Raw genomic sequence first — 21427 nt, 5'->3', positions numbered from 1 at the left:
ACATAAGGTGGGTAAAAACATCTAAATTTCTGGTATAGTCCCTAGGACAATCCAGTGCCCCCTGAAGTGTAGACATCTGAGTCCATCTGCATGTTGACACCTAAATTTAGATGTCTTAATCTGAAAATTGTTACGTATATCCAGAAATTTTAGTATACTCTTTATTATTGCTGGTTTATGAATGAATTCTGGTAAGTTATAGATAACTTACATTCATTTATGAAACTAGTTGTTTGCCTTTAGGACTTTGGAATGAATCCTTTGATTAAAGGGCAACAGAAAGCTTAAAAATTAGCTCTACTGGGTGAGATAAACTTCTGTGTTTTGCACTAGGATTTTGTGTATTTGTTTTCATATTTATTTACTGGGTGTTGGTGTTGGTTTTTTGTTGTTTTTTAAGATCTCATGCACCGGCTCCCTCTACTAGCAGAGAGACAGTATATAGCAACAATACACACTCGCCTTCAGGAATCTCAGTCATGGAAACTACCAGGACTGCAAGCGACTGTTAGATTAGCCTGGGCACTGGCATTACGAGGAATATCGCAATTATCTGATGTGACAGGTAAATTACCCTAAAGTGTAGTTGCTGCAGTTTAGTATTCAGAGCTTGCAAGTGCAGTAAGTCAAAGTATCTGCCTTTCTGAAACATTAGTAATTACCTTTATGATAAAAGTGCTGCTGACAAGCTTCTTTAAAGCTTTCTCAGTGTGTGTGTGTGGTTGTTGAGAATTGAATTGCTGTGAAATGTACACAGACTTAGAAATATTTACTGCTGTAGACATTAATACTGCACAGTGTTGTCTTGAAGTGAAAGAGATTTGAATGTTGTACTGAAAAATGTGAAAGTGGGATTTTAGCAGCTTTAATACCATTTAAAGGCCTAAATTAAGAATAGTTTTGTGTTTATGACTTTGTGCCTCTGCAAAGGTTAAACTCCAATATATTGAGAGGGTGGATCTGTTTGCTTTTTTCTCTTGTACTCTTGTACCAAAATATCTTTTAAAGGAAAACATAGACTTCATAACTTTTCTAATTAAGGTTAGTTTATGATTCTTAGTTCACAGCCTTAGATTTGATCTGGTAAATAGATTATGCACCTTAACTCTGACTAAAGAGGAAAGCCCAGACCATCACCCTGTGTTAATGTGTCTCTTCTAGTCAAGTGTTTTTCTGTACAGTGGAAAAAACATAGCTGATAGAAGCTTGTCAGTTTGCAAGTTATCCAGGTATTTTGAAACACATTAAGTAATTCAGAATTTTTTTTATCTCCTCCTTTGTTGCCTAGCTCTTGCAGAATTCACCGAGGCAGATGAGGCGATGGCAGAGCTAGCAGTTGCTGATAATGTCTTTCTGTTCCTGACTGAATCTGTGGTGGGGTCAGAAAATTTCTACCAGGAGGAATTTTACATTCGCAAGATTCATAACCTTGTCACAGACTTCCTTGCACTTATGCCAATGAAAGTAAGTTGATTATGTGAGTAGCCCTGCTTGAGAAATTTAGATATCTTTTCCAGATTTGTAAAATTAGGACAGGTAATATGTAGGTTCAGATATCACCCTGAACTTGAGGTGCTGCAGTTCAGAAAACTTGTTCACTTTATGGAACCAATGTGATTTGGAGTTTGTTTTTCACATCGAAGTCTTTTAAATCAAGTTCTACTTCAGTGTAGTCAGATTTGCAAACCAGGTTTTTGTAATGGTAGTGGTTTTGTTTTGTTGCTTAAATTTTTTTTTTTTTTACTACTCTTTTGCATGTTTAAGGGGAGGGATTCTGCTTTTTCTTCCTTAGTATAAGGTGCTGATAAAATGAGCTGTTGTTTTCACTAGAACAGCAAAAACGCTGCAAAAGAGAGAAAAAAAATGTTTGAAGCAATTAGAGAAGTTTCATTTGTGCAAGGCCTTGTATCCAGGCACTGAAAATTACATTCGTATGAAAATGCTTTTACATAATTGATGGGGGTACTATTTTGTGAACTTCATTGTGTTGAGTTGTAATCTGACCTGTTAAATAATCACATTTTCAATGTGCAAAAAGAAGAATTTTAACATATCTTTTGTTCAGTGTAAACTGGTGGAAGGAGAACAATATTGGCAGGAAAAAACATGATTTGAGCCTTAAGAATCTTTCTGAGGGCATATATGAACACGTTGTAGACAGCCTTTTAGTTTTAGTACTAACTTATTTATAATATGTTGGTCTTGCATGTTGTTTTCTAAATTAAGGCTGTTTTTTTAACACGTAATATCTCCACAGAACAAGTATAAGTTCAGTTCAGGCAAGTTCTTATTGATAGAACTTTTCTAGTGTATTTCTGCTGCAATGGCTGCCTATATATAACGCTTTACACATTGTAAAAGGCTTTGGACTTCCTTTGAAGGCTGCACGTAATGATGTTTTGTGTAATACAGACAAAGCATTCCTTTGGAATGAGGTATATTTTAAGAAGTCCCTTAATCAAGTGCAAACAGGTTTAAAACTGGGAACTTTTAATGCAATAGTTCTTCATCGGATAGCGTTTCTTTACCAAAGTGAAACATCACAGTGTAACGATACTGGTTTTTATGAAACACTTTTAAGGTGGATTTTTGGATGAAAGCAGAAGAGCTGGAGACTAACCTAGGCTGAGGTTGCTGCTCTGTTAGATCTGGAGCAGATTTGACCCTATATCTCTTGTATCCCACAGAATCGCACCAGCTGCCTGGAAATCCCAAGGGTGTTTGTCTGTTGGTATATCTGTCTTCCACATCACCACCTTGTGGAATTGGATGCTTTTTCTCTGGGAAGAGTGTTTCCTTCCCATTTCAGTTTTTTGCTTTGGTTCAGTTCTGCAGTTGATTATAGCTAATGCCCAAAGATGAAGAGAGATTTACATTATAAACAGAATTTTGTAATACAGGTTGTGTACAAAAGCCAGTGGACTTTTGCTTTCCCATTTGACAGAGGCCAGTACCAGTTCTTTTAAGAGGAAAGATTTTGTTAGCAGATAATCAGAATATATCCCTACAAGGGAATCTTTTATCCAGCTGCTATTGGTTAGTGCTTGCCTTATGTGCTGGATTATTTCAAAAGCATAAATATGGATGTTTTCTTCATCTGTTTGAATACCTAGTTTTTTATGAATCCTTCTAAGGTTTTATTCTAAGCAGTACAGTATGGTCACAAATTCCACAAATTAATTATGCTCTAATTCTTTCTATTTTAAATTTGTTCTCTTTGAATCTGATGATTTAGGTAGATAATTAGAATTGTCTCTTTGAAGGATCCTTACTGTTTTTTCTTTTGTTTTTTCTTTGGTGCACCAAAAAAACCCTCTGTTAAGTTTTATTTAAAATTATAAGTCAGTGTTTTATTTAACTCTGCTGTATAGTTTTGACACTTCTGCTGCTTGCCAATGATGATTTGGATAATTATTTTGATTAATTGCATTACATTCAGAGCTTTACAATTAATATTAGTAGTTTAGATAATATGCATTATTTCTTTCATCAACACTCACTTTTGTCTGTGTATTGATTTTTGTGTGTATATTAATTGGGCTAGCTTGCTCTGACCCTCTTTACAGTCAGCTCCAGTTCTTAACTAATTTTTCTTGATGACTCTCAATTATTTTGCTGCTCATTCTATTTTTCCAAATTAATATATGTTATAGACCAGAAATTGGTCTCTATTGGGCATCACCACGTTTTAATTTTTGACATGTTGAATTGGTTGCTTAGTTCTGTTTCTCATTTCTCAATGTCTGCTTAATATATATATATATATATAAAAAACAAACAAAAAAAAAAACCCTTAGCTTTTCATCCTGGAGCACCCCACAATAGGCTTAAAGAAAGTAAATAGCTTTGTCAACGGCTTTTTGACATTTAAAAATAAATGTCAGCTGTTTTTTGTTTAGCCTTTTTTTTTTTTTTTTAATACAAAGAATTCTTGGAGACTGATTAAGGGACATTTTCTTTTCATTGTTGCAGTTGTGCTTCCCCTCCCTTCTTTTTTTAGCTATTGTATTTATTGACATGTTGTAATACTTTTAGTAGCTACAGACAACTTTCCCAAGACTAAAGTAATCACACCACTCCAAAACTTTTTAAAAGACAAAGAAGTATCTATAAGTAGATGTAGCCTTAAATAGCTATGCCTCAAAAGATGCAGTCCACAGGTCTGTATACAGAAAACATTATTCCATGGTTTTCCCTGTGTCTTTTTACTCTGTGGATACTGGTCTGACTTGTTTGTTTAAAATCTAGATAACTTTTCTACCTTTGTAAGTGAAAAGAGGGAAAGGAGGCAGCTTTTGGGGCCAATCCAGAGGAAATGGGGAAGTCAGTGGGGAAAAGCTCCCATGATATTCGTTCGGGGCTTTTGCCGTGAACTGAGGGCCTTGATAGATAAGGAAGTGATTGAATACATCTTTGAATGTGAGCTCTATAAAAAAATATTATTGTCATGTGCATGCAAGTTCAGTTGCTTTTTTTAGTTTTTTAATAGACTATTTAGACAACTTAGTTATTTCTGTTGTTTTGTTCCATTGTTAGTTAAATACAGACCAGTGCTTTTTTCCATAAATTGTGTAGGTGAAACAGTTGAGAAATCGTGCTGATGAAGACGCTCGCATGATCCATATGAGTATTCAGATGGGTAATGAGCCACCTATTTCCCTTCGGAGAGATCTGGAACATTTAATGCTATTAGTAAGCCCTATTTTTAAATTACATTGGCACTTTCCTGCTTTATCAGAAAATCTGTATTTGAATGATAACGTACAGTGCTGGGTCTTGCCCTTTTTCATTAAATGAATTTTTTTTCTTAAATATGGACACTTTTTCTATGACTTTGCATATAGAGGAATGAATTTACGAGTGTGACTTCTGATGTAATAGAATGTCAGTTCATTCTTGTTTAGTATGCAAGTATTACACTGTTTCTTATGTTTGAGAAATTGAGCTGGGGTTATTTCACAAAGTACATAGACATCTAAAAATTAAATTATAATAATCTTATCTTAAACCATCTTATTTTAGCATAACTTAGGAATTTTAAGAATACAGGCTATCACAGAGGTTGCGATCTGGCTAAATGAATAGAATTTCAAAACACCTTTGTGAATCTGGACCTTAGTGATTGCGCAGTGTTTATGTTTCTGTAACAGTCTTCAAGATTTCTCCCTATTTACTGTGGGTAAAGTATAATTAGGTTTTAGGGTTTTTTCCCCTATTCTTGGCAATTATTAAGAATTGAAGATATATTTGTAAAGAGAATTTTGAAGACTGTTTTGCACTTTTTGTAGTGTACGTTGGCAAGGTGACCCATTACGGCTAATGCTGGAAATACAAACAAATTCCCTAATTTTTGTAGAATTTTGGGTATGTTTATAAGGCTCTTTCTGTTTCGGCCCTCCTCCCCCTTAAAGAAAAGGAAGTCTTTATGTTTATTTAAATATTATTTATTAACTGTACTTTCCAAAAGAGCCCATATCAGAAAATAGATTAGCATATTGTACTAGTGTATTTTGTATTTTCTGGTCACTAATAAATTGAAAACATAAATATTCTCCCTTAATTAGCATGTGTATGTACAAGTGTGCAGTTTTAGTTATAGCAGTCTTTAATACAGAGGTTACTGGTCTTTTACAAAGGTTAGGTTATAGGACATTAAAAGGAGAGGTTATAGTGGAATGCTTTCTTAAGTAGAGCTGCAGTAGCGCAGAGGTGTATAGTAAGCTCAAATTGAGAACTATAAATGACATTTACTCTGAGAATTGGTATGTTCACATAACAGGTAAAATTTCTACTCCTGATATTAGCTAATATGTTTTTACGTCAATATAGCAAGATATTCAAATGGTTATTTAAAAAGAAATGTCGCTGTTTGATAGCAATGATTTTATCTATAGCAATCAGATAGAAGGTATCATTTAAAGCTATTTAAGTTTCATTTATAAGTGCATTTTGAACTTTTTCTGGCTGCCATTCGTTCTGATACTACTATACAGAAGTTGTCATATTCAGATAGTTTTAAGGAATGAAAGGTCATTTGCTTTGCACCTCCAAAGTGTTTAGATTATTTAGAGGCAGTGTTCATTGTTGAAGTAATTTTTTCTTCTTTACATAGTTGATATTTTTCTGTCATCTTCCTTTCTCTGATAGATTGCTGAATTGTATAGGAAAGACCCCTTTAATCTGGAACTTGCTCTTGAATACTGGTGTCCGTCAGAGCCTTTGCAGACATCTACCATCATGGGGTCCTACCTTGGAGTAGCTCATCAGCGACCTCCTCAGCGGCAGGTTATTGACGCTCACTAGTTTCGTATTTGTAAATAGAAGATACAATTTTATTGAGTAAATACTGTTAACTTGAAATTAAAGTCGTAAAAGTTGCAGGCTGAAGCAATAACAGCTCCTACGATGGCGAGTTTGGTTGTGATTTTTATGTTTTTTTTATTTTTAAAGACAAGAAAGCTTGGTATGATTTTGGTATCATTACTGGAGCTACCCTCTAACAAGACATTATCATGTATTACCAGTGACTTATCTGAGTGTGTCCTGCACTGCCTAACATGGTCATTGTTGCCTGCCAGTCATTCATGGTTGTCAATAACCTTAGTGACAAAGAGTCTAATCTCTTGTTTAGGCCTGATATTTTTACAATTGCTCAACAAATTCTGCTAACAGTATTTTATGTTTTCTGTCTGATGACCTCTACATACCTTTTTGATGTAACTGAGAAGTAAACTTTTTTAATTATGAAAAACTTTTTAAATCCTGTTTGAGAGAGAGTCATAGTATTTTTATGGGTAAAAAAATCCACAAGAATATTTTAAATAATTAAAACCCAAATGTTATAAGCCATGAGAGTTAGAATTTAAAATTAGAATGAAAAAGCAATTGGAAGAGATAAAGCTTTCAGGTGTTCCAAAACTTTTTAGAAGCAGAAATGCTGTCAACCTTCAATGCTTCTTGAAGCACTGTGCAATGTTAGGCAGAACCTAGCACAGGATAAACTGGACACACTTTGAGACCCACCTAGAATATGGGCAAGTGAATTAGGGCCTGGTGCAATCTGCAGACCCCTTAATTGTACCCTGAGAGGAGCTACTGTATTTGTGAATTACTGTGTAGGAGTGTGACATGCATACTCATTTCAGTCCCAACAAACCTTAACTTGTGCTCGCTGTGAGATGTGTTGACAACTCCACTGTACAGAATTGTGAACTGAAGTAAGTTTTATAACTAGAAATAATGAACTGGACAGTTAGTATCATTTCTTTGCAACAGCAAATTTTGGTTTTTTTAATTTTCTCTTCAAACAGCAATTTCACCTTCAGGGAAACGGAAAAGGCCAATCTACAAATTTTCGAGTTGTGATCCCCCCCCCCCCCCCCCCCCATATTTCATTAAATTAGAATCTGCTTTTCTTTTGCTGCCTATTGTTTTCATAAAATTGACTAGTTTTTTTAAAACATTTATTTTTATTTGTTCTAGGTTGTCTTGTCAAAGTTTGTTAGGCAAATGGGAGATCTACTTCCCTCCACAATTTACATCCCATACTTGAAAATGCTGCGGGGACTGGCTAGTGGGCCTCAGTGTGCTCATTACTGCTTTAGTTTGCTGAAAGTCAATGGCAGTAGTCATGGTAAGAAAAGTGACGCTTCAGCTCTTCCTCAACTCTTTTTCTTTATGCAGTAGAAAAGTATGAAGATTCATATGAGATGAATTTTGGCTTCTTACTTTTAACACTTCATTACTAATATGAAGATGAAATTGGAAGGTTTCACTTGGAAATGTAACCTGGATAAAAGGACTGATTATGTAATTAAATGTCTGAGTGCCCTAGCAAGGAATTTGCATAACCAAATAATGTGTTCTTAAAAAAGCTGTTTCTTAAGAAATGTGAGATACAGAATGTCAGTTTTGCTCAATGTAAAGTATAAAAATGGGTCACGTCTCAACATTAAGTTGTGTATATTGTAAATACAGTTATCTTTCCTGAGCTTATTTTTTTTTTTTGGAAGCATCTGTTACACATATCAAAAAAGTACTACCAGAACAAAGTAAGAGATGCTGGTCTGTCCTGGGTTTCACATTAATTTTGCATTGATCAAAATGAAAAAAGTACACTTTGAAGATGTAAATAGTGCTACAAACATTCTGATTCATAAAACAATAAACTTCTTAGTACTGGCTTTCCATATTAGCATCTTCATGTCTCTACAAAAAATATTAGAACTACGAAATTCAGAAACAATAGCTGAGCTTCAAACTATTTTCTCCTCTGGATAGGGAAGTTTTCTTTTTAAATTTAACTAGCCTGCTTATCACCCTGTGAAAGAATAATAAAAAAAAAATCTTGTTATCTGTTTGTTGCTTTTCTAGCAGAAAACATCCAAGGAGCAGGTGGCAGTCCTGTCTCCTGGGAGCATTTCTTCCACTCTTTGATGCTCTATCATGAGCACTTAAGGAAAGACTTACCAAGTGCAGACAGTGTCCAGTATCGTCACCTGCCTCTCCGAGGAATCACACAGAAAGAACAGGATGGATTAATTGCCTTTTTACAGCTCACCACTGTTATAATAAATTGGGTAGGTAATCTTTTGTTTTCCTTTGTTCATACATCTTTTCTTGCAAAACATCATTTGAATTAGCTGTTCTGTCACAGTTTTATTTGTCATTCAGCTGTGAAGTTCACTTGACTAAAAAAGGCATGTAGTGCAAATTTACCTAGAAGTTATTTTATTTGATTTGTGAAGTTCAGAAGCATAGAAAGCATCAGGAATAACTGTCATGCCCAAAATGCAGTCACAATATGAATCAGGAAGAAAGTAAACCTTTTCCTGCACTTCCAGCATTGCTGATTTTCCTGCTTTCCTGCTTTTTCTTTGCCTGTCGTGGAGATGTCTTTCAGAACTGAGATATATTTAGAAGAAATTACAATAGAGTAGTAGAACTCAAGGCATTTGCATTTAATTATGAGTTAGGAAAAGCAAAAATAACAACTGAGTTTAAAGGGAAATGGTAGAAAATTTGCAAGGCAACTGACCGACTGTGAAACTTGCCTCCAGAGTTAGATTCAAAATGTCCCCAAACCAAAAGGTAAAATATACCATGAATTGTCTGGAAGAGAAATTCCAAGAGAATACAGCTGCAATACAGACTTTGCTAATTCTAGATAGTATGCTCTTTAGTTCACTCACCAAAGTCTGCAGTTTAACAGTTCGGAGGTTTGAAAAATACCAGCATAAATGTTCTGTGATGCAGTGAGGTGCCCTTTGGTTTTGCTGATGCAAATACAGAATAGATCAGTGAAAGTGATGAGGCATTTTAGAAATTATCCTTCTCAATGGTGTGTTTGGTTTTTTTTTCTCTCTCTCTGCTTAAAGTCAGATTAGTTCACAGTGTAACTGTGTAAACTGTGATATCTGCTCTGGATGAGGGGGAAAAAGAACTCTTAAAACTCCTATTACTTGGCATCATCAAAAAAAAAAAAAAACCTGGAAATTTGTGCTAGGAGTGCAGGGAATTATCATTCAATGAGGCTTGAGGCTTATTCTTGTCCAGTGGTTCATCTGGGAGTTTCAAGTGAGCTTACACTAGTGACAACCCTGCTCTTGAACTTAATTCCATTTAAGCTTCAAATATAATTTTAGGTTCATGAGAGAAATATTGACAAAATCTCTCTATCAAAGCTTGAACAGGCTGTCTAGATTGTAAGCGCTTCAACTTGTTTAGGAATACGTCCATGAATGTGTGTCCACTAAAACAAACTTACGAGAAATTTATTACACACACAAGTTTTCTTTATGGATAGGCACAATGTTAGTATAATTTTAGCTGCAATTTTTGTACGTGTGAATCATTAAATTTGGGTTTTGTTTAATTGTTAAAACTGTTTGCTTTGGAATGGTCTGCCATTCTTCCGATGTTTTGTGTACTCTCAAGTGAGAAGCAAAATTTTCATTGCTGATGCTGAATTGTGAGTTAGAGGTTGCAAGACTTTAATAATTTTCAAAGTAATAATGTGTACTTCTGTTTTATGTTGTCCGCCTTAGAGTGAGAATGCTCGCTTGGCTCTCTGTGAGCACCCTCAATGGACCCCAGTTGTGGTGATTCTGGGACTTCTGCAGTGCAACATTCCTCCTGTTTTGAAAGCAGAACTATTAGAAACTCTTACTGCTTTTGGAAAATCTCCTGAGATAGCTCCTTCGCTCTGGCAATCCCTGGAATACACACAGGTATTTTAGAATTCTATGTTTTTAGAACTATAGCATCCCAATCTGATGAAATTGTCAGTATATTTGAAAGCTACAATTTTTTGCAATAATACTGTCTTTTCTCCAAAATGTTCTTGTTTCCATTGTTGAATATCAAATTTTCACTGCTTTTTTATTTTATTTTTTTTAACCAGAGATGAAATATTACTGTATATGTTGCTTGGTTAATGCAGTTTTTATTTTGAAATGATTTTTAAAATGGCAGTACGTTTTTGTGTCTCAAAGATAGCAGCAGCTGTGCTTAGTTTACATAAATATAGGTTTTTCTAAGTGACAGTTCTGTGTGTTCGGCACTCTTTTTTTTTTTTTTTTTTTTAACATATTTGTCATCCATAACAAATGTTTCACGCATTAAATAATTTTGTTATACTTTTTGTGTAATCATATTCTTCCAATGTCAGTGATGCTAATGGAAGGAAGGAACTCTCCTTCCTTGTAATGTAATTTTCAGAGGAAAAAGTTCATTATAAGTTCAAATATGCAGTTGCCAGCTTTTGTGATTAAGATGGCAAGCACCAGATACATGGTAAAAGCCCCAGCTTTTAAAAAATGTGATTTTTTTCCCCCTTCTTTCATCTTGATATCAGAGAAAAATTTTGACTATGAACCCTAAAGAAGATGAATATCAAATGAAAATGCCCTCAGTATTATTAATTCAGAAATCATAAGGGGATGGAATTATTTTCTAGTATATATTATGGTTCAGACAATTTTTTGTTTTATTCGGAAGAACTCGAGGCACTTGAACTACAACTGCTGGCTTATTGTTAATTATTAATAAAAAGACCCTGATAATAATGATATTTTGTAAATAGTAGTGTTTTAACCACTCCCTACCTTTGCTTTCTAGTTTGTGATGTTCCTTAAAATATACTGTTGTAAGAGATAACAAGATAAATGTCTTCCCAAAGCCAATGTAAGCAGAAAATCATTAATCTGAAAGGATTTCTGATCTTGTTCATTTTAACAATACACATGATGCATATCTTTGAGTATGTAAAGCTAGAAGTATACAATATGCAATCCATCTTAACTTTTCAACTTTTAAGAGGATTTAGGAAACCTCTTCTTACAGCTAAAAAGTGATGTTTACCTTTTAATCCTGATAGAAATGATGGAGATGCACTTTGATTATGTGAAATGTATCATTTGTGTGTTTTCTCTTTTTGTTTTGAAGCTATTGCAAACTGTGAGAACTCCAGGACAGAGACAAGCAATTGGTGTTGAGGTAAGGGTTTCTCTTTCCCTAGGTAGCTTCTCTGATTGTGTACCTATGAGTGCAGAGGAAAGTCTGGAGAGGTTGTATCTGCTGTTTTATCCACAGGAGACCCTTGAAATAGGAGCTGTCTTTTCTCTGCTTCTCAGTTTACTCTCAGGTCTGCTTATAATTTCTGTAAATTTTATTCATTTACAAATCTAATGCAGCTTCTTCCTAGTAACAGGGCAGTGTTTAAACCTTCAAGTTCCTCGAGGGCACTTTTTATTAAGGTTTTCTATTTTGCTTCACTGTTTTTATTCATTGCTGTCTCAGACTGCAGTAGATTTTGCAGCACTTTTATATTGAATAGGAGTCATATTTGTTACATCTTGATACAGCTGACTGCCTTCTTAATAAAAGTGGTAAATAAAAGCAGAGTTCAGTTAAACATTGAGGCAGACCTTTTAGGAACTCAGAAATGAATGAATAGTGGTGTTGCTTCACTGCTTTTGCTTCGTTTGTGGTGTACAGTGGACAAAAATGCAGCAAAGCCAATTCACTGTAAAGTAATTCATAGAAGATGCCCTTATCTTATTTGTTCTCAAACATTTCTTCCTCCCACAAAATCTTTGATTTTTCTCTTTTCATTTTCTCTGCCCACTCGGGAAGGTTGAGCTGAACGAGATTGAATCTCGATGTGAGGAATATCCTTTAACCCGTGCCTTCTGTCGACTCATCAGCACACTAGTGGAGAGTTCATTCCCCTCTAATTTGGGGGCAGGTCTCCGCCCACCAGGCTTTGATCCCTATCTCCAGTTCCTCAGGGACTCGGTGTTTCTTCGATTCCGCACCAGAGCTTACCGGAGAGCTGCTGAAAAAGTAATTTTTCTTTGAAAATCATTCCTTTAGGATGCATCGGCATATATCTAAGTTAAAATGATTTGGCACTACTGATGTGGCACTACTGATGTGGCTTAGATGTGTTGTTTGAAAAGCTGTGCAGGCAGCTTAATTTTGATGCAGCAGAGGTAACCTTGAGCAGTTCAAGGTGATTTGATTCTTTAAGCAGGTGGGGTTTTTTTCAACTCATGGGTCATCAGGATCTATGAACTACTTCTAAGGAGTCTTTTAAGGACTCCTTAGAATATGCATTCTCTGGTGAGAATTATTTGAACCAGTTGGCTAATGACTTCTGAACCTCTCTGTCGTACCTGAATCTCGAAGTTAGATCTGTCCTTTCCATATTGTTACTTTACAGAATATTTCTGACTTGCTAAACCAAGGAATTTGAGTTTGCTTTACGATGCTTTTGGATGAAAGCTCATGCTAAGCTGAACCTGCAAGCTATTAATTTTATACCTATTAAAGACTGTTTATTGCATGTGGTCTTTAATATATTAATATGTATATTATAAAACAGAGCATAAAATAGGCAATTATTCCATTTAGGATTCCATTTTACTTCAAAAAGGAAGCTTGATAGTTCAAATTATTTGACATGGTAAATTACTAGTGTTGTGGGACACTATTTTAAAACTAGACAGTCATTCCATACCTCTTATCTAGTACACTATGCACTGCTCATTGTATTCTTTGTCATCCTGGTCTTTTTATTGAAGTATCCGTCATATTCTGTATGTGATTTATTTTTTTTGTGTGATTATCTACAGTGGGAAGTAGCTGAGGCAGTTCTGGAAGTATTTTACAAATTGCTGCGAGATTACGAACCTCAGCTTGAAGACTTTGTGGACCAATATGTGGAGTTACAAGGTTAACTTGTTCATTCATTCACTGAAAACAGAATTGTGACTTGCTCTGCTCTCTTACCTCTCTCTTGTGATCTTGTAAATATTGTCAGTAAGCTGATGAAAAGCTAGACCAAGACTCTTAGACAGGAAGATATTAAAAAAAATGACCGTATGCTATAGGGAGTTGTGCTGCTGAGTCAGTAGTGCTTCATGTAAACTATTTCCTACTTTTCTAGCTCTGCTAGATGGATGACTTTTTTTCCCCCCCCCTTCTCCTGTGACGTTGCAGATTTGCTTAAAAAGCTTGACACTTAAAAAACTTGTTCTTTGGCTTATTCCTCTGGGTTTCTTTGGCCTATATCTAAATCACCACTATATTCATAGAGTTAGCTTACAGATGTTAGTGTATTTGATAAATCCTCTAGCATTAATATCATTCATAGCTTAATTAGAGCAGTCAGTAGCAGTGGAATTATGATTTTGAAATCATTCAGTTCTAGACAACTGTTCTTTAAAAGGCCAAAGTAGATGGCAGTTGCTTCACTGTAGGGAGTTTAAGGCTCATATGAACTCCACTTGTGCTGCAAATTTTTTTTTCCTTTAGTGTGAAGTTTCTTCTTTGCAGTGAATGCCAATCTGATGCTTATTGATAGGCCATAGCATTAGAGAGCCATTAGAACCACTTCTGAAGTGAACAGCCACTTAAAAACATACCTTTCCAGTGAGCTTGGCTCAGTCTGGAAGGTCTCTCTATGCCAGTACTTCAACAAACATAGTTTTTGGCAGTTAAACTGGTTTGAGCAATCTCTGGTAGCTAATTCCTGCCCTCGCTTAATCCTTCAGCTTGTAGGATTATTTGTGGGTTGCACGGATTGGAGAAATGGGTTAAAACCGATCTTTTTGACTAGATCTTATCAGTTTCTTAAACTGATATACGGTGTAGCCCCACAGTGGCATGACGTGGTCTGGCATGTGTTAGGGGGCAGCACAAGCACAGAATGAATGGGAGGAGAAGGAGAGAGGGAGGGGGATTGCTTAAGCTGTCTCTGCAAAAAGAAAGTGTGCCTTGATTCCCATTTGCATGTTAAAAAATTATTCTGACTATTTTCCTCTTTTTATCCACCATAGTTTACCAGGAGACTGGATAAACCAGAAACATTACTCTTGACCAGGGTCTTTGAATTTCAGTCTGGTAGTTTCGTTTTTACCTAGGACCTTGCAACTGAAACAAAAATTTCTGTGCACTGAGCATCAGCATCTCAGTGGACCTTCCCAACTTTGATTGCTGGAAGTGCTTTTTCCTTCATACGAGGTCTTCACGCAGGTTTTGGGGGATGTAACTTTTTTCGGTTACTTCTCATTCTTGCAAAACCATTTCATATAGCTCAAAGATGGTTTAAAGTCCCATTGTTGATTTAAATTTAAGGTCAGATCTGCTTAGGGAGACTCTAACTGCTTAAAGTTGAAATTCTGCTATTGAATTCTTAAGAGTAATGATAATTGCCACTACTGTTCTTCCCAAACTTTTATTAGCTGCCCAAATGTCTTATGGGTAAGGAAAAACTCTGAAGATCTTGTATGTGGTTTCATCAATTTAAATGTTGCATGCAACAACAGGGACTGTTACATTTTCTAATGCAGGCTGGCTTAAGTAATGGAAGTCTTCTATTAGCTGGTAATTTTTTGTTCTCTCTTTAGGAGAACAAGTAATAGCATATAAACCACCTGGATTCAACTTGATGTATCATCTATTGAATGAGTCACCAATGCTGGAACTGTCCCTTAGTTTGCTAGAAGAGGGGGTTAAGCAGCTTGATACTTATGCTCCATTTCCTGGTATGTGCCTCAAGTTTATTTTTCATATTAAGTTGAAGTGCATCCTAGTTAGGATTTCTAGCTGGCATTGCATATCTTCAACTTGCTCTTGTTTGTCTTGTATATAAAAACTGTTTTCAGGGGAATTCCTAGAAGTAAACAACTGACGATTTCTGTCTTGCTGCAAGACTTGATGAATGAGATTTATGAATGTAGCCCATTTGTTATTTACTGCTCTTATGTTTTTCTTATGGTTCTTTGTGCACTGCAGGGAAGAAACATCTAGAGAAAGCTGTACAGTATTGCCTTGCAGTTCTCAACTTGGCCTTACAGAAGGAGAGTCTTTTTATGGATCTCTTGCGGGAGAGCCACCTTTCCCTTATTGTCACACCGCTAGAGCAGCTGCTTCAAGGAATCAATCCTCGCACTAAAAAGGCAGATCATGTGGTGAATATTGCTAGGTATGCACAAAGTACTCAGGAGAGAGGAATTTTGGAAGCACAGAAGTGACTGGGTCCTGGTCCTTTGATTAGATTTACCCAGCCAATGCTTCTGTCTGTACAGAGCATAAAAGTGGGGAGGGTCTTCATAGATGGCACAATCTGTGTATGTTGGTACAGAACTGGGATCCGCATTTATATTTTTTCATTTTGAAATTATTTTTCTCAGGATTTCTTCCAAGTTGTCTTATGTGCAATGATTCCCTCACATACAATTTTTCACTTTGCCCCAGGCTTTGTCATAGAGTGGGAGAATAAAACTTCATTTGGTGCTATCGGCCATTTTAATGTTTTACAGTATTGTTCATTAATTGCGATAATAAAAATATTAAACCAGCAATCTGAAACTCAGTTTCAAATGAAGAATTGTGAAACTGCTTTCCGCTTGCCACTGACACCCTCTGCCGCTGTTTGGGTTCGTAATAACTTTGCTTACAGACAAGCCGATATTGATGAATAGTGGAATCGGCTGCATAAACAAGCCATGAAATTCTGGCATGCAGTGCACTAAAATCAAATTCTCTATATATCTATTTTTTCCTCTTTTATTTACCATGTTACATTTTTCATGTAACAATAGTTGGCAAATAATTTTCAAACAGAAGTATAACTTTTTTAAGATGCTCTTAATTTTGTGTCTTGCAACTGTTGGGTATATGCAGTAGTTGATTTTACTTTTGCTCCTCAGTGATGCCGACTCATTTCTGTATCATCTGAAGATAATAAGTTTCTCCACATTTCTTCTGTGAGCGTGTGACCAGTTTAACTTATTGCAGCATTTGAGGTAGATGTTGGATAAAAGAAATGATAAAAATTCTCGGAGCAATTATTATCCCTACACATCACTAATGATAGAGAAGTGTTAGGTGCTTCATATAGACTGAAATTTTGTTTGCAGTTTTAAAGATTTCTTATGTAAGTGGATTTGTAATTGTTTTAACTCTAAACATGGAATTTCTCACCTGCGTATTACCATCTTGGAAAATTAAAATGCCCAACAATTTAATTTAAAATAATCTTGTATTTTTTGAAGGTATCTTTATCATGGAAACAGCAATCCTGAACTGGCTTTTGAAAGTGCCAAGATTTTATGCTGTATTTCTGATAATTCAAACATCCAGATAAAGCTAGTTGGTGATTTCACACATGATGAGGTAAATGCCAAGTTTTTTGGATTTGGGAAGAGACAAATGGTGGAGAAATTCTAGTATTCCATAATGTTGCTTTAAAGGATAGCTTTTTAGATGAAATGTATTAAAATTATATTGTGTTGTATCTTTATGTACCTCCAAAAATCTTTTGCTGTTAAAAATGGCTGCTTCATTAATTGAAAACATACAGTTATAAATGGTTTTCAAGAAGGAAAAGGACAACATTTTCTGATATACTGAGACTTTTTCTTGACAGTATAACCTTCTACCTGTGAGGATAATTTAGCATGTTTAACAACAGTAGATTTCAGTTTTCAATTTTATTTTTCTGTTTAGTGGCTTAATTGCTGGCCTATGCTTAAAACAGCTAAGACTCCAGAAATTAGATTAGCTTTTGTCTAGAACTTCTGTCTACCTGTATGGGGGGAGGTATAAAAAGAATTGTTATTTTATACTCTTCTGCATTCTCACTTAAAAACTTTTTAATTTCCATCCTTCCATTGCCAAATACAGAGTATAAGCCAGAAGCTGATGGCTGGATTTGTGGAATGTTTGGACAATGAAGATGCAGAAGAATTAATTAATCCAGAAGAGGGTACATAAAAGGCTTTAAAAAAACTACTTATGCTGTTATCTTTTGCATAGAATGAAATTACTGAAAGTGACATAAAGGGCATCTACTGCTTTTAAATCAGTAAAGCTTTTTTGTGTGTGTGTTGTTTTCTGTAGCATTGGTCCCATAACAGAATGAACAATACAAAATGTCTTGTTAATTTAAACTATGCCCGTAGTATGATAAACCAAACAAAAACTGAATCTGTTTTCAGAATGAAAGTATTTAACATTGTTCTGAATGTATTATTTAGAGCTGTATTGGTAGTAATTTGAAATTTTTCAATTTTTGGGTTTGAAATCTTGGATTCCTATATACTAATATAAATCATAGCCTTGGCTTTCTTGCATTTACCCTGAGTGCTGTGAGGATTCTTCCAAATGAGTTGCTTCATTTCATTGTTCACCTGTCTTTTTTGTTTTATTAACAAGAGCTGGAGCCTGAAAAGAGGCGGGCACAAATCCATCACGAAACAAGGATCCATATTCTGAATCTCCTGATCACCTCTCTTGAGTGTAGTCCTCCCAGCCTTGCTCTGTATCTCTTAGGATATGAACTAAAGAAACCTGTCAGCACCACAAATCTGCAAGACCCAGGTATGAAGAGGAAAAGTTGACTGGGCATTTATTCAGTTCTGGTACGAGTGCTGAGAAAATGTACTGGTAATTTCATGGGGAGTAGCAATTCCTCTTAATGTTAGAAGTAAGAAAGCAGGCCTTGTTCTGAGCTTCAAAAGCTGAATTAAAAATACATATTGATACCCAAATGCAGTATTTTAACAACGTCAAGATTTGTTCCTTTGTGTAAGTTGGAGAAGATGGATGTTGGAACAGACTTGAAATTAGAGTTGTTGGGGAAAACACTAATTTAAAGTGAAGTATTAATTTATATACTGTTTTATGCACTGTGGTTTTATCTGCAGTGCAGAGAAATTGGTTTGATGATCCAGGACATCCATATGTTTGACAACATGGGAATCTACAAGGCAGATTCCTTCTTTGAACTAATTATACTACTTAAGTACTATTCTGCCCCTCCTCCAGCTTGTGTATAAAAATAATTATATAGAGAAGAAGAACAGTTTTGCTGTTTTAATGTTGTAGAAGAAAACCTTACAGAATATGTGGGTTTTTAATTCTACCACTATGTATATTCATATATGTACAACTTATAGCCTAATAGCAGCCTTCCAATACCTACAGAGAGGTTATTGAGAAGACAGAGCCTGGCTCTGGACAGTGGTATATGGCAGGAGGATGAGAGAGAAAAGGCATAAATTAAAACAAAAGAGGCTCCAAGAGGATTTAAGGAAAAACTTTTTCATTATGAAGACAGTCAAGCAGTGGAGCAGGTCACCCAGAGAGGCTGTGCAGTCTTCATGCTTGGAGGTTTCAAGACCTGACTATATAAAGCCCTGAACAATCTGATCTCATAGCTGACCCTGCTTTGAGCAGGAGGTTGAAGTAGAGACCACCTGAAGTGTCTTCCAATCTGAATTAGTAGACTCTTTTTCAACTATTTTAAAGGATGTTTTATATGAATATGTTTCAGGTAGATTTGATTTTTAGCTATTTGGAGAAGATTCTTTCTCATTATCTTTGGATTTGTATTGGATGTTGTGGCCACAGCAGATTTTAGTCATTCATAATTCTTAAGTGAAGAGAAGATGGGACCTAAATTTCTAATTTGAAAAAACGTTTTAGTTACTTTATGTATCACAAAGATGCAAAAAAGGTGCCAGCGTATTTTTTTCTTCTGCAAAGTAGCTTGCAATTGTAGACTATGTTTTGGAAACTTTGAATTACAGAATACATGTAACTGATCTGCACACACACAGTATTGCAGAGTATCATGCACTAGGTCTGTGATAAGGGCTGTCTTTGTCTCAAAGCACTGAGTAGGCCTTGCACATCTCTCTGAATTATCCCATAATAATGCAAAGAAATAATGACTATAAACCATATGCTGAGAAATAATAATCTCTTACTGAAGTAGAAATTTATGGGACCGAGCAGAGAAGATTGTTTCTCCTCTAACAGCTGTGGTTGTTCATGCCTTTACTGCTTCAGGATATCTTACTTGGCTGATTATTTAAGGAGTTAATTGGCTAAAGGAGGAATGCAAAAAGACAGAATTTTGATTTTAGTATTAAAATCTCTTGCCTCCTTCCCTTGGCTGTAGTGCCTGGGGCCTTTATGAGTAGTATTTAACAATTAGCCGTTTTATGACTAAAGACAAATTAAAAAACTCTCCTTTAAAATTGTCAAATGAGTTTCCAACTAAAGTTTGTTAAGAGAAGCAAGAATCCACATTTTCATTTGATTCATCCGGTATATTTAAAAAAAAAAAAAAAAAAGAAGAGAAAAAGAAAAAAGGTCAATTGAATTTTTTTTATAGAGCTGAAGAGAAAGCTCATAAATAAGTTTTGGTTGCATAATTTGTCCTCTTTCACCAGTGTCTCAAAAGCCCACAGACTAGCTATAAATGTTTTTGTTTGATTTTTCGCTGAAATACAGTTCCCCCTCTAATTAATACAGAAGATTTGCCAGATATTTTTCTTGCTGCTTTGTGGAACAGTGTAGTGCAACATGAAGTATTTGAAGAATTTAGCATCTGTAATCCTGTATGCATAACCTATGTTTGTAGATCAAGAATGCTAGAATATTATTTTTGTATTTCAAGGTGTCCTGGGTTGCCCGCGGACGTGTCTTCATGCTATTTTGAACATACTGGAGAAGGGTACTGAAACAAGAAATGGTCCCACGGCAGTTCGGGAATCTCCTCATCTTGCGGAACTATGTTATCAGGTATTCAGCATATTTCCTTTTGGCAGAGAGTGAAAGTAGGATCTAAATAAAAATAGCTACTTCTTGCTTAATGAACGCTGATGATGATGTTGATAACAGTTTTGTTTTAAAATGCACCTGTCAGATTTTTTTTTACATTGTATTCTTTCTATTCTACCCATTTTTATGTGAAAACATATTATCTTCTAACAACAAACAAAATAGAAAGTCTGTACTCCTGTCAGAACTTGGAATTGGATTATGCTTATAAAGCTAATAATCTAAATATTTTTCGTGTACCTTTGTCTCTTGTGAACATGTTGTTTTGGGTTGTTTTTGTTTTTGTTGGGGTTTTTTTGAACTGTTGTTTACCAACAGAATGATAAATAATCTCAAATAACTCAATGAATTGTCATCTTTATTCTGTAGCAGAGACAAATGTATACTCCCAGGAAAAAGAAAGTTGAATTAGATGTATGTGCAAAGTTAGCTGATGTTTGGCCTTAAATCATGTAGTAATAAAGTTATTCAATAAAAGTTTAATATAAATCTGTGGAACCTAAAAAGGACTTTGAACATAATTAATTAAAAATGGAAAAGGCTGTACTTTAGAAGCAAAAAAAAAAAGAAAAAAAAAGACATTTCCTGTCTTGGTGAACCTGAAGATTGAAAAAGACATCTTTATGTGAGTTGTATAAATGGAAAGCCATGACCTCTATACCGTCATGTTGTGGGTGAACAGCCATGTGCTAATAGTCCTTTAATGTTATAATTCAGTGCCTGTTGTATGCAGTTTGTTCAGCCTTGGAACAGACTGATGGGAAACTTACTGTAAATATAGACAATATTATTTCAGCAGTGGAACAGTGTTAGGCTGTTTCTAATTTGGTGGCTTGCTTGTTTGCTTTTTAAGTAAGTTCCAGAAATAGATATCTACTGTTTTTGACTATCAGGTGATTTATCAATTGTGTGCGTGCTCTGACACATCGGGCCCAACTATGAGATACCTGAGGACAAGTCAGGATTTCTTATTTACTCAGTTGCAGTACTTGCCATTTTCCATCAAAGGTAATTTTGTACTAAGATAAGATTTGCTTAAAATTGAATGTATCCTTTGAATCCCTAGGAATCATACAGAAAACACATGTAGCATTATTAGACTAAATTAATTACTGCTTCTTTGCTGATCATTTAATTCTGCAAAGTCTGAACTCTGCCTATTTAGAAAGTTCCCAGAGTTAGTGCTGAACTTTTGTAAAAGAGTATGTTAGTTTTGGAGCCCATAAAGTCTCCAGAAGCAAATCCTAATCTATATTTTAATTTTCATTGTGGTTTTGTTAGATTATAT

The 21427-nt window shown here is 35.3% G+C and overlaps 1 protein-coding gene across 2 annotated transcripts in view; it reads left to right on the top strand.

The window, feature by feature from the left end:
• NUP205 (nucleoporin 205) overlaps positions 1-21427 on the top strand; it is a 53994-nt gene that overhangs the window by 12575 nt on the left and 19992 nt on the right. Inside the window, exons 7-23 of one of the 2 annotated variants that reach the window (XM_026109485.2) lie at positions 401-565; positions 1289-1464; positions 4576-4692; positions 6148-6285; positions 7483-7633; positions 8377-8579; positions 10047-10229; positions 11446-11496; positions 12136-12345; positions 13137-13236; positions 14913-15050; positions 15301-15490; positions 16563-16683; positions 17194-17275; positions 17725-17889; positions 19976-20100; positions 21033-21147. In XM_026109485.2, coding sequence (XP_025965270.2) covers positions 401-565; positions 1289-1464; positions 4576-4692; positions 6148-6285; positions 7483-7633; positions 8377-8579; positions 10047-10229; positions 11446-11496; positions 12136-12345; positions 13137-13236; positions 14913-15050; positions 15301-15490; positions 16563-16683; positions 17194-17275; positions 17725-17889; positions 19976-20100; positions 21033-21147 — 2430 coding nt within the window. Of the gene's footprint in view, positions 1-400; positions 566-1288; positions 1465-4575; positions 4693-6147; positions 6286-7482; positions 7634-8373; positions 8580-10046; positions 10230-11445; positions 11497-12135; positions 12346-13136; positions 13237-14912; positions 15051-15300; positions 15491-16562; positions 16684-17193; positions 17276-17724; positions 17890-19975; positions 20101-21032; positions 21148-21427 lie in introns of both variants that reach the window. The other variant, XM_026109484.2, reaches the window with a different exon arrangement.

This window comes from Dromaius novaehollandiae, chromosome 1 (genome assembly GCF_036370855.1).
Source record: "Dromaius novaehollandiae isolate bDroNov1 chromosome 1, bDroNov1.hap1, whole genome shotgun sequence".
Lineage (NCBI taxonomy): Eukaryota > Metazoa > Chordata > Aves > Casuariiformes > Dromaiidae > Dromaius > Dromaius novaehollandiae.
This window is presented reverse-complemented; position numbering and strand designations above follow the sequence as displayed.